At 40.1% G+C, this 27,151-nt stretch overlaps 1 protein-coding gene across 1 annotated transcript; it reads left to right on the plus strand.

Moving 5' to 3' along the window:
- The first annotated feature begins 3,761 nt into the window (after window positions 1-3,761).
- On the plus strand, window positions 3,762-23,809 carry LOC118660983 (guanylate-binding protein 4-like). The gene is given in 12 exon segments (XM_036318529.1): window positions 3,762-3,894; window positions 6,359-6,554; window positions 8,490-8,617; window positions 12,187-12,296; window positions 12,507-12,703; window positions 14,173-14,418; window positions 15,288-15,568; window positions 20,531-20,743; window positions 21,987-22,089; window positions 22,369-22,562; window positions 23,436-23,535; window positions 23,538-23,809. Coding segments are annotated over 12 exon segments (2,046 nt in total). The 5' UTR covers window positions 3,762-3,813; the 3' UTR covers window positions 23,735-23,809.
- The last annotated feature ends 3,342 nt before the right edge of the window (window positions 23,810-27,151 follow it).

The following is a 27,151-nucleotide window of genomic DNA, read 5'->3' on the forward strand; positions in this document are numbered from 1 at the left end:
TCAAATAGGTTTTCTAATCCTTGTTCATCTTTCTGTTGTTCTGGTACCCCTATTATTCGTATGTTGTTTCGTTTCATGTTGTCCCAAAGCTCCCTTAGGCTCTCCTCCTGTCTTTTAATTTTTTTCTCCAATTGCAGTACATTTTGGGTGTGTTTTGCTTCCTTGTCTTCTAATTCACTAATTCGGTCCTCCGCCTCTTCTAGTCTACTGTTGATACTTTCAATGGTGTTTTTCATTGCAGCTATATCACTCTTCATTTCTTCTTGGGTCTTACTTAAGTTGTTGATTTTTTAATCTGTTTCTTCTAGCTTCTTCCATATGTTATTGATTTTTTCATGTTTCTTCTTGCTTCTTGAAGAGGTTGTCGATTTTTTCCTCCATCCAGTTTATACAATCTAGGACCCTTATTCTGAATTCTTTTTCTGTCATGTTGCATGCCTCTGTATTACTTAGCTGCTTTTCTGGAGAGTCCTTTTTCTCTTTCCTTTGGGGGTTTCTTTGTCTACCCATCTTTGATCTCACTGACATATCTAGAGTCGTTCAGTGGCTGCTCCCTGGGTGGCAGTGACTCCTTGGTCTGTGGTTGCTCTTCGGACGGTTGCGGTAGCAGCTGCTCTTCAGTTGGCAGCAGCTCCTCTGGTGGGTGCTGTTCACAGCTGCAGTGGCTCTTCTGGCTGGTGGGAGGAGGTTTCATGTACAGCTGCTGTTCCTCAGCAGAGGGTGTGGTGCTCAGGAGGTTGCTGTTGCTTGGATCTGCTGCGTTGATTTAAAGGCACAAAATACAACACAACAAGGCACCACGTACCAGGCACTAAACACAAATATATTCACGAAATTAATAACCCCAAATAAAGGTGACCGCCCAAATTAAGACAATTAGGGGATAAGGAAGAAGGAAGATAAAAGAGAAAAAAGAAAAGAAAAGTCGGGACCAAAAAGAGGAGTGCAAAAATGAAATTGGGAAACAGGAGGGGGGAAAATAAAAGCGAGAAAAGAAAAGAAAAAAAAGAGTGAAAAGAGGAATGAAGTGGAAGAGGGGAAGAGACTTTTTATATGAGGAGAATACTCCTATAGAACAGCCACTAATCCCAACAAATTCCAGCAACAGCTCTCTGGAGATGAATGCAAACTAGAAACAACCAATAATATAACGATGAAAATAGAATGGAGAACACTAATCCCAAAATAATATAAAGAGAAAATAAAATGGCACTTTAAAAAATGGTAAAATGGTAGCAGTAATAATACTGGTTAAAAATAAGAAGGTAGTAATTAAAAGGGTAAAATCAGTTGATGGAAAAAGAAGAAGAAAGAAAGAAAAAAAAAGAAAAAAGAAAAAAAAAGAAGAAAAAAAATTGGTTTCTTAGTTAAAAGGTGAAAACAGAAAAAAAAAATTGCAGTAGTGAAGGTCCTTCGGTTCTTCTATTCTTCAGTCTGGCTCGCCTTTATTCCTGCCAGGTATTCAGGAGAGTGTTGAGTTTCCCTGCGATACACTGTTCCTCTGTGTTGTAAACCACAGTCCTTATTTTAAAGCAGGCCGTATTTGTTTCCCAGACTGCCTTATCGTGTGTTTAGCAAAGAGTCAGTTTGTGGCTTAGCCTCTGGGTGGCAGTGTTCTGGGGTTGGCCTCTGAGGCTATACGGCATCTTTATCGCACTTAAAAGTGATTTGGAGAGGTCAACTATGCAGAGCTGGTTCCTTAATAGTTACCTGCTCTGTGTTGTTGCTGGGATTGAAAATCCCTCTATAGGCCAGATCCTGTTATCTCCCAGGGACTGATCAGATTATTTTAATCCTTGATCTTGTTCAGGGTGGAATCTGGGTGTGGCTGTGCTCCTTGCTTGGGGGCTGGGGGCAGGAGTCTCACTCTCTGGAGAGAATGGCTGCCCCAGTCCTGGGCTCAGGGGTGTCTCAGCACTCAATTCGCTGCCACCTCTTCTGGCCACCCTTCTCTCCTCAGTCTCTCCCCAGATTCCACTCCTCCGCACCCTCTCCCTCTCTTCAGCACAGGTGAATGTCTATATCCAAAATGACCCATGAACAGGATTCAGTGAGAACAAACAAACAAACGCCGGCCACGGAGACGGGGAAGGCTTGGTTCCTGTAAGCTCTTCTCTTACCGGCACTGCATGGTCTGGTCAGCTCTTCAGGCTGCCCCCTTTAGGCTCAGTCCTCCGTGATCACAGAACCCAGCTCTCAAATCCCCCCAGCGGTGCCAGGAATCCCGCAGATCTCCTTTCCCCAGTCAGGGGCTATGCCTGTCCCAAGGGACTCGGCTGTCTGACACACGGTCTCCCCCTGACCCTCTGGGCTCAGAGGTCTGGCAAACTTTCCTGCCCAAATCCCTGGTTGTTGTTTTTTTTACCTTTCCAGGGGAGTTCTGCCCTTCCCGGCTGCAAACTGTCTCACCAGCTGAGCATTTCGCCAATTCGGGGTGGGTGTTATTAGTTTCGGCTGCTCACTCCATTTGTTCCGGGACACGACCTGGGATGCGTCTGCCTATATCGCTGCCATCTTCTCCTCTCTCTCTGATGTTATTTTATTTAACAATCTTCTTTATGCAACATAATATAAATCTATTTTTGTTAGTGTTGTAAAAATTAAGTCTCCATAATCTGTTTTTTTTTTTATTTATCACTGTTTTTATCAAAGAGACCATTTCATAGAAACATATTGGCTAAAATGAAATTGACACTCAAAGAATTGATACAATTTTTGTTCTATAGTTCAGTACAATGGAATGCTTTTTTTTAAAAGGTAAATGAAAATTTCCCTGATATACAACTAAAATATATAAGCCAGCATTCTAGCTCACACAGAATTTCAAATATGACAAGAGTACCTTAACCGAAAGGAACAACCTGATGAGACTAAATGTTTGTAACATTTGTCAGCTTTATAAAAATATTAATACATCCTTCTGGTCGTTTTTTGGATTTTGTTGTTGTTTTTTAAATATGTTTTTATTGTTTTTTAGAGAGAGACGAAGGGAGCGAGAGAAACATGAATGAGAGAAAAACATTATTGGCTGCCTCCTGCATGCCCCATACTGACGGGCAATCCAAGTATGTGCCCTGACCTGGAATCTAACAAGTGACTTCTAGGTGCTTGGGTCCAAACACTGGGTTGCTGGCCAGACTGAATATTTCCTTTTCATTTGTGTTTTTCTGTTGCTTTATTTGAAACAGACTCTCAAATTATACTGTCCTCACTCCCTCCCCCACCAAATCTGGATCCACCCTTGTATAAGCAAGAAACCAACTATATGTAACAGAAGAATAGTGAGCTCGACTGGGTTATAAAATCAAGAATTTTGTACACAGTGTTTTTTATGTTTTTGCTTGTTGTTGTTGTTGTCTTGCTAATGAAACAAAATTATGTTGAACAAAAATAATTGAACAAGTGAAATATTTTAAGAAAAAGAGATTAAAAAACAAGCCTCTTTCCTCACAAAACTACCCCTGCTGTCCCATGGCTCACATTCAGCCTGCTGTTCTGTATTGCTTGTGGGTTCAGGAAACACAAGCCACCTGAGGTGAGACCAACCTGGAATTCTGAGGACAGGTGTGGAGGAACTTCAACTTTCTTCTCAGGTCACCTGCTCTCCTGCCTCAGTTTAAAAAAAAAAAGAAAAAAAAAAAAAAAAGAGGGTGAGGGCAGGGAGGGCCGGGGGAGACCCAATGATTCAGTTCTCAAAGAAGCACATGGCCTTTAGATTTGGGTTCTTGTCAACCCAACCCATAGCTTCTTGGCTGTAGTATCTGGCATGACTTTCAGCTTTTAAAGAGAACAGTCAGTATCTGGAGGAGCCAGATGCAGGAGGAACACGCAAGGAAAGAGCTAGGACAGCTGAGAACTTGTCCCCTGTCTGCTGCACAGGAGTCACGGAGACAAGTAAGTTCACCCCTAGACTTGCTCTTCCAGGCCTATATTCCTTAATATCAACAACAGGTGCCTAGATGCACACCCCACACAGGCATCCCGGGCTTGGCACTGAAGGGCAGGGGACAGTGGGAAGCTAGTACTGGGCCTGGCTACCAGCACCTCAGGGTCTCTGTTTGGATCAGAGGCCTCTCTGTGAAGAGACCAGCCCCCATCCACCTTGTCTCCAGGGTGAGCTGCCCCACTGGCACCCTCCCAGAGCTACACAAACAGTCATCCATGGGGGAAAAAGAGGGGCAGGAAAGCATCCTCCCTCAAATGTGAAAAGGGGTTGAATCCTTCCTGGGATGGATGGAGTAAATCACGTCCACTTGCAGAGGCTCCTAGTGGAGTCTCTCTCCATCCATCTCCCTGTCGCTGCTCAGACTGTCCCTGACCCCCTCCCCCCTCCTCCGCTCATTCCCCACCTCCAGGTATTGGAGAAACTGAGAGAAATGGTGGTCCTTAATTTACAGACAATTTAAATCTTAAGAGATTGACACAGATTCTTTTTGTATTAGCAATACTTAATATCCCAAAGGTAGCACAAAGCTCTGTTATATAGACTAATTCAATGTCATGCTCACTGATCAACTGTTAGAAATACCTATAAGATCTAATAGTGCTTGTTTACCAGGCACTGTTTCTAACATGTGGTCCACACAATAACCATCTCAGAATATCCTGTCACACTTGCTGAGAAGTCAAGGCTTGGGGTAGATTTCACCATCACTCAGGTGACTGACTCTCCTGAGGAATAAACTTTGGAAACCAACTAATGCCACACAGGAGACCTATTTCATTTTACTTCTTTATTTGAACTTACCAGCTTTTTGATTGGGTATTCCAGTTTACTTGCATTTAAAAAAATTTTTTTTATGAAGTGATCTATTCTGACCAATTTTTTAAATATTCAGTTCAAGAAATAAATTCTGTAATTCTTCCTGCTTATACCCACTATGATGAAAACAGTAAAGTAGGGACTCACCAGCTGTGGGACTCTGGCAGATTTGGGCACACCGTAAAACATGCTGGCTACTGCCTCTCTTCCTTGTCAGCCTAAAAGTAAAGAATAATGTCCTTTGATTCCAATTAAATGAATTCCTGCACCCATTAATTTATCTGGCTTCTGTAATGCTTTGGCCTATTGTGTGTTTTTTAATCTTTATTGTTGAAAGTATTACATAGGTCCCTCTTTTTCCCCATTGATCCCTTCTAGCCTGCACCTCCCCCTCACCCAGGCCTTTCACCACACTACTGTCTATGTCTACTGGTTACACATATATGCAGACAAGTTATTTGGTCAATCCTTTCCCATCCACCCACCCCCACCTTCCTCTGATATTCTATAGTTTATTCTGTTTACATGTTTCTGGATATATTTTGTTCATCAGTTTATTATGTTCTTTAGATTCCACATATGAGTGAGATCATGTGATACTTGTCTTTCTCTGTCATATTGTGTGCTTTTAAAATATATTTTTATTGATTTCAGATAGGAAAAGAGAAGGAGAGATAAAAACATCAATGATGAGAGAGAATATTGATTGGGTGCTTCCTGCATGCCCCCACTAGGGATTAAACCCATAACCCAGGCATGTGACATTGACTGGAATCAAACCCAGGACCCTTCAGTCTGCAGGCTGATGCTCTATTTACTGTGCCAAACTGGCTAGGGTTGTCCCATTGTATTTTGAGAAGGAGCCACATTCTTCATCTCTTCCTCTTCCTTTCAATGTCTCCCCTCTTCCAGCCCTCTCCTGCTCTGAGATTCACTAAACCTGTCCTCCTCAAGGTCAAAGATCACAGTTATTTCTCTTTCTCTGAGAGGCAGGCCTTCCCTGACCACCCTCTATATAAACTCATCTAATATACATATACTATGCATGCTGCTTATTTTCTTTCTGTATTGTCTGTCTCCTCCCACTAGGATAGAGTTTCATGAGGCAGGAATTGGTATCCATTTTGTTCACCACTTGATACTGAACACATAGACCAGTGTCCAGCACATGGTAGGTACTCAGAGAATATATGCAGTTAACAAGAAAACAAATCACTCTGGAGCTCCAGGTATCTTTCTGGTCACTCCTCATTTCCTGCATGTCCCATTCTGCCTCAACTTGCCCCCAGTATGTTAACCTTCTCAAGGCTCCATCATTAGTGGTTTGTTTGTTTTTCTCATTATAATCCTCTTATGCATCACATGGGCAAGGTTGTTTTAAGGTTCATTTATAGATCAATATAATAATGTACATAAGGAATCTGTAGCAGGCCATGACACACTAGGCTAAATACGTATCTTTTAGAAACATACAAAATGTAGGAATCTGATATATACTCTCCAGGAGTGTAAAGATGATATGCAAATGACCTCTGTAACCATTTGATAATGACTTCAGGATCTTGTGTTGTACTGAGTTGTTCCTCTGGGTTACAGCGCACCATGGCCTCTGAATGTATCCTGATGGACCCCATCTGTCTGGTGGAAAATCAGAATAATCAGCTGACAGTAAACCCAATAGCACTGGAGATTCTAGACAAGATCTCTCAGCCTGTGGTGGTGGTGGCTATTGCAGGTCTGTATCGGACAGGAAAATCCTACCTGATGAACCGCCTGGCAGGACAGAACCAGGGTGAGTATTGTTTTGGGGCAGCGCCATTTGCTTGGAGACAGTGATAACAGAGGCTGATCATGCCTCTCTCGTGGTCATCCTTAAAAAAGGCCTAATTCCTCCCAGTGAAGAAAACTTTTAAGTTTAATTGCTAGATTTATAACTTCAACCACATCTGTCCACAAAATGTCACTCGTTTCTTCAGTAATAAAGAGTTCCCTATCAAAGATGCACCCATTAGTCAGCTCAGCTCCAGAAAGTATTCCCTTCCTTTCTCTTACATTACTTCTGCTCTAAACTCTAGCATACAAATATTGTTCAATAGTTGCTTTTTTTAAAAAAGGGATAGGAAGTAAACAAATAGTAGTGTATTCTGTATTCCCATATTTCAATGGGGCTACCATCCAATTGTTTGCTTCATTTCATAGCAAAACTTTGATGAATTCTCTCTCTCTCTCTCTCTCTCTCTCTCTCTCTCTCTCTCTCTCTTTATTGACAACTCATTTTACCTCCCAATGCTGAGACCAATGACCTCCAATTATACCCTGCCTTTCTTTGCTGGGGTAATGGGAACTTCAGATTACTATGGATTAGTTAGAAAGCAATCAAACACTATCACATGTAGAAGAGTGCAGTCCATCGCAGGCTTTATATCCTATCTGTGGAATATAATCTGGATGTAGAAATTGAATGGCTTCAGGCATGCTGACTCAACCTCCCCTAGGTATTTTATTGGTTTATTTCCATTCTTCATTGAAGGAGACATTGGAAGATGGCAGAGGGTCAAATTCCTGGACTGTGGGACAAGATATGTCATCAGTGGGTTCCTTAGCATATACCTCACACCCTCTCCCACTGTGTGTTTAATTTCTGCCTTTGGAAAGAGGATCTAGGAAATCTCACAGGTTCTTTCTATTTTCCCCTCCATTTTGTCATCAAGTGAAGCAGTGAGCAAAGAACTCATCATTTTTTGGAAGAGAAAAAAAAACTGAGGAAAATACAGGGACAAAGGGGAGGAAAAAAATCCAACAAAAGCTGCTGTATTATCCAGGTCCTGGCAGGACTCAGATGACTTACTTGGGGGTACTGATGAGCATTTAATGGGGGATGATTTACAACGGCATAACCACAGCACAAAGAACCAATGTGGGATGAGGATGCATACACAGAGTGGCAATAGCAATGGCCAGGTAGAATCTAAAACTACTATAGCAGATGAGGCAAGCAAAAGTGGATAACAGAATGTGGCAAAGACCAGAGACATGGCATGGAAGGGGGTGTGGCCGAAGGTAAAGGAACAGAGGCACTAGGACACCTGGCTCACTAGGAGGAAAGTGAGGAGAACGCATGTCTGGCCTCTGGTCTCCTTTTGATGCTTCCCACTGGTTGAAATCCTCCAGAACCTGAAGGACAAGGGAGCTCTTCAGTGTCAGAATAGAAAGGTCAAGCCATGACTGGGGGGCTCAGTTGGTTGGAGCATTGTCCTGTACACCAAAAGGTCACAGGTTTGATTCTGGGTGAGGGTACATACCTAGGTTGCAGGTTCAGTCCCAGGTTGGAGCGTGTACAAGGGGCAGCAAATCAATGTTTCCCTCTCTCATGTCAAATTTTATCTCTCAATCTATCTACCTGCCTATCTATCTCCCTTCCTCACTCTAAAATCAATAAACATGTCCTTGGATGAAGAATATATATATATCAGTAGAGGTTATATTAATTCTGTAATGTTACATAGCTTGAACTATTACTGATAGTATGAGGTAAATAGAGGACATAAAGTGTTTCTTGAGAAGGTTCTTAATATGTATAAATATTTGGATAGGCTGTTCTTGATGAAATGAAAGCAACCTTTCTCCCAGCCTGGCACTCACATTCTGACAAGTTTAACCAATGTAACCTATGGGCAGCCTGGACTATCTGCTGTTACTCTATACGCTTTCTCCTCTTTCTTTGCAGGTTTTCCTCTGGGCTCCACAGTGCAGTCTGAAACCAAAGGCATCTGGATGTGGTGTGTACCCCACCCTTCCAAGCCCAACCACACTCTGGTCCTTCTGGACACTGAGGGCCTGGGCCATGTGGAAAAGGTAAGGCAAAGAATTTTTTGTTCTTGATACTCCACTTACATTTTAATTTGCCACCTCAACTTTCACGATGTATTTCTCTAAGCTACAAATTCATTTAGGAATAATGAAGCAAACTTCTATTTTGTAGAACTTACTTTCTTGGTAAACTCAATACTTTGATTAAGAATAGATATTTTTATTTTTACACTGGGGCAACAAGTACAAGTTAAATACTTATTGGACAGCTGCATTCAGGGATTTGTGTTATGTACTACATATATGGCAGTGAATGAAGCAAAGACCAAGAGCATAGTTGAGAATTAAGTAATATGCAGTGCTATCAGGGATATAAAAATTGGGATCCTAACCCAGTCATTCCCAGAGGAAACTATAATCCATGGGACCTACTAGTTAAGTTGTAAGAGATTAATGGGGTTGGAGGTAGGACCCATTAAAATGGGTTACAGTGAAATAATCTACTTAAAAATCTCCAGAAAAGCTTCAGCTACCAGGAGTATGTATTCGTTAAAGATGAATTTTGAACTGACTTCTCTAAAAACACGAATTAGACCTACCAAAAGCACTATTATGGGATAATATAAGTATTTTGTATTTATAGTGTGACTTGCAATTCAATATTTTCTCCTTATTTATGTTAGCATGAGTCAAAGTTGAAAGTAGCACTAATGCACCTTTGGTTTCCATTACTGAGAAGGGAAAAAAAAAAGATGTGGAGGGAGAATGAATTTAGAAAATCTAAATTTAAAAAGCCTCTAGTTCTGTGGATAGTTTTCTTTCCTCAAGGGCTAACAGTCCTGCCCCTCTGGTTTACATAAGCATATTTCTAATTTACTATAATTTTATTGGTGAGCTCACTGACTCACTCAGTCCTACAACACTGGGGAAGGCTTGATCCAGTCCATCTTTCATGATGGCTTCTGCAGTTCAGGTAAAAAGCTACAGTGACCACATTTCAAATGTGTTAGCTCTTGCCATCTGGGGTGATTTTCTTGGTGTGATTTACAAAGTGCTGTCAGTAAAGGAGTGCTTGAGTTGAAGAGGGATCTGATTCAAGGACACATCCTGTGTAACTGAAGCTTTGACCAATAAATACTTTCTTGATCTCTACTTCCCAGTATAGTAAGTACTTGAGTCCATCATCCATGTACTGGGACCTAGGTGAGAAAAACCTTTGATTTAAGCTGGCTGGGTTACTAATCTTGGATTGTAAGAGATGGTTTTGAGTGTACAATTTATAATATATAAACCTAACTTTTAAAACAGTTTTGAACTAGTCAGTTGTAGTTGTAGCTCACTACCCTTGTTCTGTTTTGTTTTTTTTTAAAGGAAGTAGTAGACCTAGGGAAATCCAAATCTGATGTATTCCTACAGAGTTAGAAGAGGGTAAAAGGGCACTCTTTGACACCAAGTTCTTTTGATAAATGAGGTTTTATCACATTTCTTCAAGAACTACAGTTTTCAATTGTGCATTCCAATTCCCCACATACTAAATGCTGAATAGTTTTTAAACAAGCTCTTCACTGACATATTTCTTATGGCCTTCTATGTTCCAGGTTTGCTTATAAATGAGAGCCCTCCTTTGCATTATAAAACAACAATATTTGCCATGTTATTTTCCCAAAGTAATCCAGTGAAACTACAAAATGGTACTGGAAAATATTCAGTAGGTCAAGGAAAAAAATGACAAAAGGTTTTACTCAAATGTTTTAATCACATTTAGCATTGACATCCCTTTGAAGAAACATGAAATTTGTTTTATACCTAAATGATGAAGATTTTTGGTTTTTAAAAAATAGATAATATTTAAAACTAGAGGCCTGGTGCATGAAATGTATGCACTTGGGCGGGGGGAAGGGGGCAGGGTGGTGTTCCTCAGCCTGGCCTGCACCCTCTTGCAGTCTGGGAGCCCTTGGGGGATGTCCAACTGACAGCTTAGACCCAGAAGTGAGCCTAAGCTGGGAGTCAGGCATCCTTAGTGCTGCTGTGGAGGCGGGAAGGCTCGCCAACCATGAGCCCAGCTACTGGCTGAGCAGCACTCCCCCTGAGCAGCACTCCCACTGATCACCGGGGACAGCTCCTACATTGAGCGTCTTCATCCCTGGTGGTTAGCGTGCATCATAGGGACCAGTCATTCCACTGTTCGGTCGATTTGCATATTAGCCTTTTATTATATAGGATGGCATTATGATAATTCTGTACATGAACTTGTACTTTTAACAGATCTGGATTGTTATCCTTGGCTTACTGTGTAACTAGTATTGTATAGTTCACCTATGACTTTGAATAACTAAGGGTTCCATTAAGTTAGCATTTTATTTGGTTTAAAAAAAATTAGCCAGTCTCTGTTTTTCTTCCATGCTTAATTAGAAGTGAAGGGTAGAGGCCCTCCAGAGTCAGCAGTTCATTTAAAGGTCCCTTTCTTAAAGGATGTCTCATGCTCTCAGGTTTTTCATGCATTTATTTTTAAGTACCTCTCAGTCACTTGAGGTGAAATGCTTGGAGTAGCTTTTCCACATTGGAGTTCCTCAAACTTAAAGTTTTTACTAGTTCCTAGTGTTTGGAACACTAAGGCTGTTGCAGAGAGAGTACAATTCGTACATCGCAAGCCCGAGAAGGCTTCATGGTTTCCGACTGAAACACAAGTCAGCTTTTGTAGCTTAAGGTTTCATTTCCCACCATTGCTCCACTTGTTTTAGATCACTTATTACACTGGGCTCCCTTCCGGTTTTATTTTCGTTGTTGTTTATGTGATGAAAAACATAATCCTGTAATTTGACCTGAGCCATAATCCACAATTTAATATTAGCTCGTCTTATAGCTATCAAGCTTGTTTTGTGGGGAAAAAAAAACAAACAGACAGACTAAAACCTAAGTAAGTCTAGATTTAGCTAGTTTAGGTGTAATTTGAATGTTAATGATGGATTATATTGTAAGATGAGAGATAAATTGGGAAAATGTGCCTGTTGAGGGAAAGATCAGTGCATTTATACACTTAAACTTTTCATTGCTGTGTTTCCATCTTAGAATATAGGCATCATTAACAGTTTGGTTTTGGGAATGTTTCTTTCATTAAGTTTATAGTAAGTGTATTTTTTAAAAGAAAAACACACTAACATTTTTATTTTATTTTTACGTCTTTAAAGTAAAAGTTTTATTAAAATGGTAATTTTTTGCCATGGCTGATGTGACTCAGTGGTTAGAGCATTGGCCTGCACACTGAAGGATTGAGGTCTCAATTTCCTGTCAAGGGCATGTACCTGGGTTGCAAGCTCAATCCCAATGCTGATTAAGGTGGGAGCGGGTGGCAACCAATGGCTCTGTCTCTCTCACATCTGTGTCTCTCTCACATCTATGTCTCTCTCTCTCTCTCTTCCTCTCTCCCTCCTTCCCTCCCTCCATTTCACTCATTCCACTCTCTCTAAAAAATCAATGGGAAAAATATCCTCAAGTGAGCATTAGCCAAAAAAAGGACTTTTTTAATTTTTAGTTTTCATTTTATTTTCTAAAAATCAAAACAAACAAACAAAAACAATCGACACCTAAGTCCCCTACTGTAATGCACTTTCTAGGGCAACCTTAAGAATGACTTGTGGATCTTTGCCCTGGCCGTGCTTCTGAGCAGCATGTTTGTCTACAACAGCATGGGCAGCATCAACCACCAGGCCCTGGAGCAGCTGCAGTATCCTTCCAGGAACCAAACCTCCATGTGTCATGGAGGCTATGGGAAAATAACTGAGACTATTTTTGACATTGTGGTTTCCTCATGTCAATCATCATGGTTGAAGTAAAAAGAACACAGGATTAATAGGAATTTTAATAAAAATTGTTTCTGGGTGAGATCTAGAAATTTTGGTGGGGAACATTTCTCATTCCTTAACTAAGATCCCAGCTATGTGACTGAACTAACAAAGCTAATCAGGACAAAGTCATCTCCTAGCTCTGGTGAAGTAGATGACTCAGCCGAGTTTGCAAGTTTCTTTCCAGACTTTGTTTGGGTTGTACGGGATTTCACGCTGGACTTGAAGTTAGATGGACGCACCATCACTGAAGATGAGTACCTGGAGAATGCCTTGAAGTTGGTTCCAGGTAACAATCAGAGGATGGTCTGAGTGGCAGAGGGTTTAGTGGGAGGTGTGATTAACTGAGCCCTGTTTCTCAGCACTTAAGGTCAATCTTTATTTTTTATCAATTGAAGCCCGTGCTAATGGTGATATGTGTATGACAGGTGGGTATGGTTTCAGTTGTTATTATTACTGAAAAATACTCAAGTGACAAGAATTTAAGCTGGCTGAGAAAGTGTAGAATACATTGTTGGACAAAATGATTTTAGAAAAATTGACACCATGAAAAATAACTTAGAGGATTATAACCAGTGCTAAAACTTTTTAAGACTAAAATATTTGTGTTACTTACTAAGTTCAGAGCTCATCTACTAGTATTTCTATTTAGCAAAAAATGCTCATTAGTATGAAAGATTATAAACACAGAATCACAAACATATCAGATGACTTTATTTTTGAAATACATTTCATGTTGTGTATTTTAATAGCTTGCATGATTACATTCTCCATATAAAGGATATTTATATGAATGTTCCCCCCCCCCAAAAAAAATCATTGACATGTCATTTCTATAAGACTTTCAAATCCTTTGTTATTTGTTTTTCATAACATCGCTCTCTTCATTCTATAGCCTCATACAATATTTTGAAATATTAAACTCCTAACACTGAGTACATTTAGCAGGGAGAATAATAGGTAATACTTAAGAACAGATTCATTTTTGCTTATTTAATAATTTATTTATTCATTCAAGAATCATTTATTAAATAGCTGATATATGCCTAGAATAACACTGTGTGACATTGTCACATTCAATATAAACAGATACAGGAAACAGGTGAGGTCTTCAAGTGGCATTAGGTTAACATTACTTTTTGATGATGTCTGCTAAAAATATCTATGAATGTATTTATATTGCTTGTATTTTTTAACTCTTATTTTTAGGAGTTTTTCTTTACTGTTCTGAGTATTGTCTGTCCTTCACATGAAACTTTTCCCAGAAGTATCATAAATATCCTTATTTCTACCAGAAAACAATTCACTGTTACTTTTGGGCCCACATTTTATTTCTGGCATGAGGACTATAATACCAAAAGTATTTCTGACCATTTAGGAGATTAATCTATCATTCAAAAATAATAAGCAGTTAAACCATTGGACACCATGGAAGGGCTAAGGAAAATAACCATAAGTTTCTTCACTTGGGATAGATGCCTTCCTCCTGTCTTCTCCAGAAGTACTTTCTATGCTCCTGGCTCTGGAAATAATAAATAAACAAACAAAAAAATAAATAAATAAGTAAATAAATAATAAATAAATGTAAAATTTCTATGCTTTGGTAGATTATTAGCATTAGGGTGATTTGCATGATTAAATAAAAGGAGACTTACAGGAACCAGTGTTACAGTGATGCAAATATCCCTGGAAATGAATGTCTTCAACCACCTTGCCTGAAGACTGCCTCATCAGTGATTAGTGTTTTTCATTTTTTAGGCGAGGATCCCCAAACCCAGAAATCCAACATGCCTAGAGAGTATATCAGGAAGTTCTTTCCAAGGCGGAAGTGCTTTGTCTTTGACCAGCCTACAAATGACAAAAAAGTATTACACTATATGGAGGAGATGTCAGAAAGCCAACTAGAATGGAATTTTCAGGAGCAATCCAAAAATTTCTGTCAATATATCCTTACACATGCAAAAACAAAGACTCTAAGAGAAGAAATCATTGTCACTGGAATCGGTGAGTAGGTTGTTACAGCAAGTTTCTCAGCAGTTCAGTGTGTGTGACTGTACTTTGAATTTGTTGGTAATTTTGTTTCCTTCTCTATGTGATGTGGAAAACCAGACATTCATGCCACATATAGACATGCATGTCTTTTCATTAAAGTTACCCTATATGAGGGATTATTAAAGCCTACTGTATCTCATGGAATTAATACCCTAATGACATAAGCACAAGCTACTGTTAAGGAGAGGAATCTGCATGATGATGATAAGACCAATGAGATGGGTGTGTCTTGTTGAGGATACACAAGATATTTTGAGAATTTACACCAGTAAGAAAAAATATATAACAGAGCATAAGCCTCTGAAATCTCATTAGCGTTTGAGGTGAAATTTTTACTATAGCCTTATGTGCAGGCTAGATTCACAGATATGCCAACTGGGCAGACACACAGTGCCCTATGCTGAGATGGTCCCAGGCTTGGTTTAATGTTTGTGTCACTGTCCTGAAATTCTTGATTTTTTTTTAAAGGGGCCCCACATTCAGTTTGAAATAGTGCCCTTTACTTACTTATAACATAAACTCATTTTATAACTTCAATGGGAAATTATTCTAGGAAATTCTTGAATGTGTTGGATGAGATTATTTTCATACTAGAATGTGATGAATCCACAAATCAAAAAAAGAGTGAATAGAATAAACAATAATGTCATTATTAGAAAGTAGACACATAAAAGTAAAAGGAGGAATGTGGGGAGAGAAAAAGAAAAAAGAACCCTTCATCTCAATAAAATTGCTGGGATTTTTAGAATGCTGATCTTGAACGCTTGTAAAACAGTGAGTGAGAATTCATTTTAATTTCTTAAATATAATGTGTCATTCAGGGCTGGGGACTCTGGCAAAAGCCTATGTGGATGCTATCAACAGTGGAGCAGTGCCTTGTTTGGAGAACACAGTGACAACTCTGGCTGAGCAAGAGAACTCAGTGGCTCTACAGATGGCAACCGACCACTACAGTGAGCAGATGGCCCAGAGGGTGAGCTTCCCCACAGACACGCTGCAGGAGCTGCTGGACCTGCACACAACCTCTGAGAGGGAAGCCATTGCAATCTTCATGGAGCACTCCTTCAAGGATGACAACCAGGTGTTCCAGAAGAAGCTTATGGTAAGATATCTTAGCATACATCCTCCCTGAAAACTGCCCTTCTATAGTGATGCCTACATTCCCTTTTTGTGACTCCCGAGTTCACGTGTTTCTAACTGTAGAATGAGCCTGGATTGTTGTGAGTGACTGACCTCTATATAGAATACTGTACACGCTTTTTCTAAAAAATTATTTTTTTATGTTCTATTGTTGCAAAACACATAGTTCTTCAGGTCAGATTCCAGAACAAGATATGGGTGCCCTGATAAGTGTACCACATGCTGAAAACAAGGTTCAAATGGGTTTATATGATCAAATGAAGGTTCTGGGAAACTCCCCCCATCTTCAAGCCAGCAATGATTCATCATATCTTTTTGTATTGTTTCTAATTTCTGTGACTACCTACTCTGCCATCAACTGGAGAAATCTTCTTTTAAAGGGCTCATGTAGTTAGGTAATGCCCACCAGAAATTTTCCATCTTAAAGTCAAGCTGGGCTGTATAACATAATCTAATCATAGGATTAATACTCACCATACCCATGGGTCCAAGGAGTATGTAGGGAGTGGACACCAGGGGAGAGAACTCTTAGAAGACATCAAAATTCTACTCACTATCAGAACCTTCACTGAAAGTTTGTCTTTGAGTGTGCCTTTGACTATTTTATAGGTTACAAAAACCTCTCAGTTCATATAGAATAAAACCAACTTCTTTAAAATGTCAAAGTCCAGCAAATACATTTTCTTTCTATATTTTTGCACGACCAAACCCTCATTGAAAAAAATTTTGAGTTGCTTAAAACTCTGTTCAGAGACTGTTGAACTCATTAGTGGGCAATTTATTTGCGTTGTATATATTTTATCCATAGCAACCCAAGTTTGTAGAGGAAAGTCATATTGAACTCTCCATTGCTCATTGTTGGTCAACCCTACTACTGATAAAGGAACCATGCATAAAACTGGGGTGCATATTTGAATGATAATAAGGAGTAAATCCTACAACTTCACATCCAAAGAAAAATAAATGTTTATAACTATACTAGTGGCCCAGTGCATGAATTTGTGCACATTGAAAGAAAATTAATTAGAAGAAATAAATCAGTATTCGCCCTTTCTCTATAATAGATGTGTCAACCAAATTCATGATCAACAGTGACAGAGCAAAACACACACATGTGATTGATTGGCACCAGCAAGAGCTTTATATGTATCGCACATGTGCAAGTCAACTTGACCATATATATGTATATAGTGTTTAATTAGACCTGCTTTCTGATGTAGCTAAATTTTTTCCAGCCCAGTGAAGCTCCCCAACTTCTCTTTCAGGTAATTGTCAGCAACACAGCAGTAAATATCAACATGAAGTAGATTATTGTTGTAGATTTTGCAGGGAGAACAAAGGGTAAGGAAATGATTTAACTGCAGCAGTGTTCTGTGCAGTGAGAAAACCTGAAGTCATTTTCAAGGTCCACCATTTCTTACTTCTTTTCAGTTGGGTCAAGTTACTAAGCTTTCTAAATTTCCATTTTCTGGCTAATGAAAAGAAAATAGGATTCCACCAAGTCTCCTATCTACCTACTATAGGACTTCTGGGTGGATCAAATTAAATAAAGCATGGGAAAACACTTCACAGACATTTCTTTAAAGTGTAAAATGTTTCCACCTAGCTGTAAAGCCTGGGCTGAAGAAACTGCATGGAGATTAGTCGTTGCTAGGGAGAGGAAGCCGGGTATTGCTAAGTGATGTCGTTACCTGGATGGACACTTAGCATATTAGCCTTTTATATAAATAGATAAAGCGAGGATGTTAATGACTTATTGTGGTGATCACTTCACAATGTATACAAATAATGATTCACTAATTTGCATACCTAAAACTATTATAATGTCATGTGTCAATTATATATCAATTTGGGGGGAAGCCACCATGTCTACTGACTTCATTATTTCACAGGGGTTGTACCTGAGCCAAAGTGAATAAGGGACTTTCCATATGATGCCTGGATTCCAATTCCCAGTCCACCCTGATGCCATCACACTGCTTCTTTTAGTTTTCTTTTTAATTTTTTCAATTACAGTTGACATACATTATATTAGTTTCAGGTATACAATACAGTGATTAGAAATTTATATAACTGACAGAGTTATCACCCCAATAAGTATAGTACCCTTCTAGCACCAAAGTTATTACAGTATTATTGGCTTTATTCCCAATGCTGTACTTTAAATCCCTGCGACTGTTTTTATAACTGATAATTTGTACTTCATAATCCCCTTTCCTGTTTCCCCCATCACCCCAAACTGCTTCCCATCTGGAAATCACCAACTTGCTCTCTATATTTATAAGTTTGTTTCCATTTTGTTTTTACATTTCCTTTGTTTTTTAGATTCCGCATAAAGTGAGATCATATGGTATTTGTCTTTCTCTGTCTGCCTTCTTTCATTCAGTATAATACCCTCCCAGTCCATCCATGTTGTCACAGATGGCAACATTTCGTTCTTTTATATGGCTGAATAATAGTCATTGTATATATGTACCATTTATTTGCCAATTACCTATTGATGAACACTGAAGTTGCTTTAATATCTAGGCTACTGTAAATAATCCTGCAATAATGTGGGGTGCATATATCTTTTCAAGTTAGTGTTCTGGATTTCTTCAGATAAATACCCAGCTGTGGAATTGCTTGAGGAGTTCTATTTTTAATTGTTTGAGGAGTCTCCTCACTGTTTTCCATGGTAGCTGCACCAACTTAAAATCCCACCAACAGTGCATGATGGTTCCCTTTTCTCCACATCCTTGCCAACACTTGTTGTTTGTTAATTCATTGATGATAGCCATTCTGACTGGTGTGGGGTGATAGGTCATTGTGGTTCTAATTTGCATTTTCCTGATGACTAGTGATATTAAGCATCTTTTTATGTCTTTTGGTCCTCTGTATGTCCTCTTTGGAAAAGTGTCTATTCAGGTCCCCTTTCGATATATTAATTTGATGTGTGTGTGTGTGTGTGTGTGTGTGTGTGTGTGTGTGTGTGAAATTGTATGAGTTCCTTCAAAATTTTGTGCATTGACCCCTTATCAGATCTATCATGTGTTATTGGTGAATACCTTCTCCTGTTCACTGGGGTGTTTTTTCACTTTTGTAGATGGCTTCAAACAATTTAGTTTGATGTAGACACATTTATTTTTTTTCTTTTGTTTCCCTTGCTTAAAGAGACATACGCAAATATATATATATATATATATATATATATATATATATATATATATTACTAAGCGTGATGTCAAAGTCTTTACTGCCTATGATTTCTTTTAGGTTTCATATCTTACATTTTAGTCTGTAATCCTATTTGTGTTCATTTTTTTTCTATGGATCTTTTCAGTTTTCTTAATACTATTTACTGAAGAGACTGTCTTTACCTCATTGCATATTCTTGCTTCCTTTGTCATACATTAATTGACCCATATAGGGGGAGGTTTATATCTGGTATCTCTATTCTCTTCCATTGACCTTATGTGTCTGTTTTTATGCCTGTACCATGCTGTTTGGGTTACTATAATTTACTGTATAGTTTCATATCAAGTAGCATGATATGAAACTTTTGTTCTTCTTTCTTAAGATTGCTTTGCCTATTCAGGTCACTGCTTCTACCAGACTTAGAGTTGCTTGGCAAGAGGTACAGGGAATGCCAAGGCCAACCACTGCTTTGTGGGGGTTTCTAGGTCTTTCAAAGATTTTAAGACAGTGTCAGTGTGAGCTAAGGCTGGCCACTTGTGTGGAAAACCTACTGGAAGTAATTGGACCAGGTAAAAACTGGAGTAGTGTCTCAAGAAATTTCCATTGTAATCTGCATATATAAAAGCTCAGTGACTAAAGAGTAGAATGACCATAATGACCAGAACGACTAGTTGCTATGAGTTCCACTGCAGCAGCCAACTGGCCCTATCTAGGACCTGATCAGCCTCCCCAACTGCCTGTGACCACTCTCCCTGGCCACCCTGCCCCTGATCAGGCCCCTCATCACCAATTAGGGGAGGGGCTGTCTGGCCCCATCCTTGAATGCCCCCCCCCAACCCAATCAGGGACCAGGCTGGCCGGCCAACTGCCTGCAGCCCCTCCTCTTGGCTGGCGAACCTCCTGGGGTCCCTCCCCCCAGGGCCAGCCCCTTGATAGGCCTGGATTGCCGGCCAGGCTGAGGAATCCCACCTGTGCACAAATTTGTGCACCAGGCCTCTAGTATAAATTATGTTAGCCATGTTATTAGAGAGCTCAAATTTGGTTCCCATTTGTGCCTGCCAGCTGGGTGGGGAGAGTGCTTATCAAAGAAGCCATGGGAACCTGCCCCCACTTCTCCCCAGAGAGAGCTACCCTGACCTCTGCCCCTGCACAATAGCCCTGACACTAGTCAATTACATTTCTCCCTGTATAGCCCTGGAGCCTTTCAAGGTGCTGCCCTTGCAAGACTAGGGCAAGTGAGTCATTTCCTAAGCCCCTCAAAGGGAACACCTGAGACTCCCAAAGCCCTCCTCATTCATTCACAATCCCTCCAGGTTTTCACAGACAGACATTGGAGGAATTTCTCTTTCTGGTACTGTTTTCTTGAAGTGGGACACAGAGTGTGGGCTGGGATTCATCATTCCACAGGAGGACTCTCAGCCACTGAGATATCCCTCCTATTCTTAATTGCTACACATAAGTGTGAGACCTGCGGGCTCCACATCTCTGTGCCTCCTACCAGTTTTATTGTGGTGTCTCTTTATATTTTTCATTACAGGGCTTCTTTTCAGCTAGTCTACAGATGGTTCTTGATGGTTTTTCTATGATTTAATTGTAAATTTAATGTGGTCCCGGAAGAGATGAGCACAGCAGTTACCTACTTCACTATCTTGACCTCAAGTAAGACAGCTTCTTACAAAAAGATCACAGTTGGACCTTCCCTTCTAACAACTTCTCTCCTTTGGGTTTCTCCACATTTCCCTGCCAGGAAACCATAGCCATGAAGAAGGAGTATTTCTTGCTGCAGAACGAAGAGGCATCTGGCAAATATTGCCAGGCCCAGCTTAAGCAGCTTTCAGAGCCCTTGATGGAAAGTATTTCAAGAGGAACTTTCTCTGTGCCTGATGGATACAAGCTCTACTTAGAAGCAATGGACAAGCTTGAACAGTCCTATAACATGGTGCCCAGGAAAGGAGTGAAGGTGAGATATAAAAAGATGGGAGAAGGATAGGGTATTGGGGTCAGAGGGTCTTTGTGGATGCTTCTTAAAATCTAAGACCCCACCACACCATTTATGGAGAAAAAGCAGAGCATGGAAAACCTACATTTTTGTCTTTTATATCCATAATAAGTTAGAGGCTTTTACATAAACCAGAAATATTTCTTCCTAAATATGGGATTTATTATTATCCCAAATCTAGATGAAATAAAACATTTGTTTTATTTAATAAACAGTGTAATAGTTTTGTGCTAAGTATAGGAGATATATAATTAAAGAAACAACATTCTCAAAAACCTTATGACCTTACTGAAAAGGGACATATAAATATTCAATTGGATATGATGGGATATGGTCATCATACAAGTATATACTGATAGTGATGCTGCTGATGATGATGATAATGATAGTGACACCTAACATATATTGAGCACTCACTTTCTATTACACATATCATCTTAGGTGCTATGTTTGGATTATCAATTTATTAGAATAATATCATCTCCATTATACACTTGAGGAATTAGATGCACTGAGAAGCTAATAAGTTACCCAAGAGCAGACAGACAGCAAGTGGTAGAGCTGGTAGACCAGGTCTGTGTACCTGGCAGCCATTCAAATCTCAGAAGGAAGTTTAGCAAAGCTTCCTGGAAGAGGAGGGAGAAGCTACAAGTTGAAGTATCAATACATGCTACCTGAGTAAAGAAAGGGTAGCTGAGCATTCAGTCAGAAGAAAAAGAATGTGCACTTATTGCAAACAATGCAGGACGAGTATAGAACTGTACGTAGCCTGGATGTCTGTAACCTGGGGTGGATGGTGGCTGCAATATTAGGATAGGAAGCTGGAGAGATAGGGAAGAGGTTGCTATTGAGGGTTTTATTCTAACTAAAGAGGTTTGATTTTTTAATGGCTTTTTTAAAAAAATTTAAGAGAGAGAGACATCAGTTGGTTTCCTCCCACACATGCATGGACTGGGGATAGAACCCACAACCTGGGTATGTGTACTGACTGGGAATCAATCCCACAACCATTTGGAGTAAGAGCCAAAGCTCCAAACAACTGAACCATATGGGCCAGGGCTGGGTTTTTTATTGTGACTGTGGAAGAAAGGGGACCACTGTGGGATCCTAAGAATGATGAAGAATTTACAGGGTCAAGTTTGTAGTTTTATTGAACAAGACTCCTTGCTCCTCCTTTTTTTTTTTTTTTTTTTTTTTTTTTCAGGCACATGAGGTCCTCCAGAGTTTTATACAGTCACAGGCTGCAACAAAGGAATCCATCCTGCAGGCAGACAAAGCTCTCACTGATGGGGAGAAGGCTCTAGCAGGTATAGGACAGGGCTCTGATCACAGAGGGGAGGGGAGGTTCCTGCAGTGCCTGCAACACGTGTGAGAGCAAAACCCTCCTAAAACAAGGCGCTTCTGGTCCTGTTAAACAAGTCAACTAAACTGAAACTAACCTGGGGGTTCTGGTAGCTCAATCAGCCAATTAATGCCTTTCTATCACATTGTCCTTACCATTTTAAAATTTCTTTAATCTCTGAGCTTAGGAGGGTACAGCTGAGCATAAATTATTTTCTTTCCTCTGTGAAACCCTTGGGGAACAGCTGAGCATGCCAAGAATTGGGAAGCTGAGAAGGAACAGGAGCTGCTAAGACAGAAACAGAAGGAACAGCAGGAAAAAATGAATGCTCAAGATAAAAGCTTCCAGGAACACCTAGTCCAACTGAATGAGAAGATTAGGAGACAAAGTGAAAGCCGCCTGAAGGAGCAGGAAAGGATGCTGGAGCACAAGCAGAAGGTAAGTCCGGGTGGGGTCTGGGCAGTGGATAGAGGACATTCAATAACCTGGGTCCTCGTGAAGGGGAGGACAAAACATTTAACTGAAGTCATAAACCCTGAAGGAAACCCAAAGGCATATGAGTCAGTGAAATGCCAAATTAATCGGGTCATTCTAAAGCCCTAAGTCTATGATTCGGCACCTTCTGTGGCATGAGAGTCTGCAGGGTGCAAATGACATGCCCCAGACTCCTGAACTGGCTCATTGTGCCCCCAAGTGAATAGGACCTTAGTCCTGTAGTCCTTAGGATGTTTGCTACAACCATCAAAGAGACTTCATGTAGATCCATCTGGTGGAAGATGTCAGATTGTGCCTGATATGCTAGATAGGATGCACAAAGCTCTAATGTTTGCTGCATTCGTTTCCAGATCTGCCTGATTTATTCTCTGCACCCAGAGTAAAATGCATGCTCTGTCGTAATCAGGAGTTTGATAAACAGTGTACTATAGAGAGTCAGAAATTCCCATTATGTGTTGCATGTGTTACATGAGTGTAGTCATCCTACTTCAGTGGAATCAAGAAATCATTTGAATTGAACCTCCAACCTTCCCAAAGAACATCCTCAGGGCTGGAACAGTTCTCAAGCATAGTTGTCAGGCCTGACCCAACTCAGCTCTTCCCCACCACAGTGAAATCACCCTGAGGGATCTTAGAAAGGCTTAAAGAATGGATACTCCCACTATGAGGCCCAAATATTTGGAAATTTTTGGTCAAATGTATCAAAGAGCATCTAAGTTAGTAGAAAAATAGAACATGTGCTTAGCTGTTACAGTTGTTAAAAACAAAGTGCTGCTAATTGGGATTTTCAAAAGGGAATTCTCTCCTCTTCTACAGATTCAAGAAGAACTACTTATTGAGGGATTTGAAAACGAATCTGAGAAGATGAGGAAAGAGATAAATCAATTAAAAGAAGAGATTCAAGAAACTGAAAACATCTGGCCTTCAATATTTGTAGAGCTCTTTTATATGGCAGCCAGCGTACTACTCGAGCACTCCCTGGTCCAATGAAGAAAATAGGCCAGTTTTCTTTTTTAGACAGGCTGAGAATGTTTAGGAGAGATATTATACAGGGCTCCTTATGTTATAATAGCATAACACTGTGGCTCATTTTATTAGTATGTGTGCCATGGTAGTTTTGCCCAAGAAAAGTTTACAAATAAAGAGTGATTACCAAAAAATACCAGGGTCTGATGTACAAAACAAAACAAGCTCACTTTTGATTGAATTAATTAATTTAAAGAAATGAGAAACAAGTTAAAGGATGATTTTTTCATAGTAAATGTTTAAGTAAGGCAGAAAGACAAATGGTGTGATGAGGAACATATTGGCAATCTGTATAATTATTATTTCTTTTATTTCTTCAGCTATAATGATCCTTATGAATGTGAGAGCAAAGAGCAACAAAGATATTTTTTAAATGGGCTAAAGTGTAAGAGATAAAACATTTAACTTTACTGATTATAAAGATATGCGAAGTAAAAGTAGAAGGTTACTTGTGTCATCTGTCAGAAGGACATTTTGATAGGACATTAGGTTGGCAAAGGTTTCAGGAACCTGGCAGTCTCTCCTATTTGCTAGGGACCATGCAAACTGTGGCCAATACGCATCAAAATTTTAAGTGCTCAACAGAAAGAGTGCACTTATTACAGCAAGAAACAGAAGTTACAAGATGTGCATCTTAACTTTGTTGTCCTTTTGGCCTCTCAATAGGTCCTGGAATTTCTCCCTAATTTATGTTCAGATATAAAGTCTACTGGGATGTCCATTGGAATCATCTCCAAGGTTCTGCCCCACATTTATAAAGATGGTGAATTAGAAGGAAAAAATTTTTCAGGGTAAGCTCAACACTTTAAGAATTCTTTTCAGCCGTGTAGGTCTTAAGACCTTTGTGGTTAGAATGGACTGCTTGTACCTGCACACGCTGTGTGTAGTCTATTGACTCTGGACACAGGACACAGGCTTCTTAAAGAACCGGCTGCTCATCCTGTTCCCTTCATTTGCCAGCCTCTGTACCTCCTCACCACCGCTATGTCCTGGTTTCCCGAGATTGCATCAAGTTTCTTCCTTGGGCTAAACATTGTACTGATCTCCCAGCTACCACAGCACTTTCATATAATTGCAAAATTAAAATGACATGTTTACAGCTGTCTCCGCTACTACCTCATGATCTCATCTACTTGATAATCTTCGTCATTGTATATTTGGCTCCCACCACATACACACCAGGTGTTCAAAACATAGGGGTGATTCTATGAGCTGACATCCAACAGGGCCCCAACTAGCATTTTCTTACTATATTTACTGCTCTCTAGGTTCTCAGAATAAAGGACACAGCTTTAGGAACTAGTGAAGTATGGACTTAATGAGGCAGAAAGGATATGTACACCCATCTGAACCTGCTGCCCTGCTCTTTCTGGGTTCTGGTTTCTTCAAGCTTCTCTCCCATGACAATTACCCAGCAATGAGGTCACCACCTTTGGCTCAAAGTGCAGTTTTGATATTTAAAATAGTAAAGAAAGAGGCAGTATTTTGTAATCTCATTTGCACCATAATTCTTGTGTGCCTTTAAGGTGCTTCTGTTGAAACAAAACTATGCTTTTGCTATGAAGATCAATTTCTCATTGAATATGATGCCCACCGCTGACAGAGGGGTGGAATCTACAAGCATAACTCTGCTTTCTTGAGGGTCATGAGATCCTGCTCAGTAGCCTTTCATTTTCCCTATTCAAAGCCACTGGAATCAGAAGCCTTGCACTGGATCCACATCCCAGATGCACAGGTGTCACCATAGGAATGCTCTGAATGCTGCACATCTGGATGGTGGGTAAAAGGATAAGGGGCAGTGATGAGTTCTGCTTCCCGATCAAATCTCCCCAACACACATGAACAACAACACAAATTGTAAACAGTTAACAGGAGAATTGTGATATGAAATAATCCTACTTAGAAAAAGGAAGGATCAGAAGTGAGGTGAAGGACAGCAAAAAAAGAGAAGAAGAAATCTTTAAGCTTTGGTCAGAAATTGGCATACCTTGGAATAAGTTTACCCAAATCTTAAGAATAGGCTTCAGGGAAAGGCCTCTGCCATACTTGAAAATTAATAAGTAAGTGTTAAGTTATTGAAAAGATCAAAGTGATACCATTGTAATTAACTAGTTATTAATAATAGAAAAGGAGCAAAGGGAAGGCCAGATATTATAGGTATGTTCCCAGCAAAACATTTGGGGAAGGCGACTGAACAAAGGGAAAATGGACACATGTCCATTGAAGTTAGGATGACATAGGAAAGGTACTTATCTGTCAGTCACATCTGGGAACAAAAGTCATTGGCCAGAATGGATGTGGTTGTTTCAAGGGCGTGAAGATTTGGAATACATAGTCCCCTAAACCAGCAGTTCTCAACCTGTGGGCCGCGACCCCTTTGGGGCTTGAACGACCCTTTCACAGGGGTCGCCTAAATACATCCTGCATATCAGATATTTACATTACGATTCATAACAGTAGGAAAATTACAGTTAGGAAGTAGAAACGAAAATAATTTTATGGTTGGGGGTCACCACAACATGAGGAACTGTATTAAAGAGTCACGGCATTAGGAAGGTTGAGAACCACTGTCCTAAACAAAGGAGTTCTCTCTCTCTCATTCTCTCTTGGTTGCTCCTGCCACACTTGGCTCATGGCTTATGCTTGGCTTCCTGATATCTACTCACATGCCCACGGCCATGTGAACCCAAACACACAGTGGACTAATGGACTGCAGCTAGCCTGATGCTGTACCGGGCCCTGCTCCAACATGGAACAGAAACTCTGGACACTGGCTTTGCTTCTAGCATGATGCTGTACTGAAACCCCATGTACACTTCTGACTGGACTAAGGGAAATGGGACTTTAGAAACACATGGATTTAATTCCAAGCAAATCATAATCACTTGTTCTTTGCAAGTCTCAGAAAATTCTTTTTCTCTGTATATCTTAAGAACTCTACCTCCAGCAGCACCCAGTGGGGAAGAGGAGCCCCCACTTGATCAGAAATCAAAAGATCCATACAAGAATGTTTTCAGCAATTTTGGGGGGAAGGCAGTTCACAGCCATGCTTTTCATTGTGAGAAGTGAGCCACTTTGTACATTTCTACATTCCTTTCACTAATTCCTCAGATGTGGCTATAGCCTGCCTCACTAGTGATCTCATCTCCTACTGCTGTTGTCTAGTCCTCACAGCATTTATTTATTATGGTAATGCTTCAGTGGTACAGAGGGGATACGATGCAGGAACTCTTTAGAAATACAAAAAATAATAATAATATTAGAAGATACTTTTCTCCTACAATATAGGAAAAAGCTTATCAAAGCAGGAGGACTGACAAAACAGTGCCAGATGCCTTCCTTTTCATTGTGTAGTCTCAGGTTAAATGCTGCCAATTATGACTATACTAGAGGCCTGGTGCACAGGATTAATGCACTGTTGGGGGGCGTGTCCTGCGGGATAGGCTGCTGAGGGAGCTCTACTCATCCCAGTCAGCAGAGCGGCACTCCCCCTGTGGGAGCACACT

Source organism: Myotis myotis, unplaced genomic scaffold, assembly GCF_014108235.1.
Source record: "Myotis myotis isolate mMyoMyo1 unplaced genomic scaffold, mMyoMyo1.p scaffold_m19_p_74, whole genome shotgun sequence".
NCBI classification, from domain to species: domain Eukaryota; kingdom Metazoa; phylum Chordata; class Mammalia; order Chiroptera; family Vespertilionidae; genus Myotis; species Myotis myotis.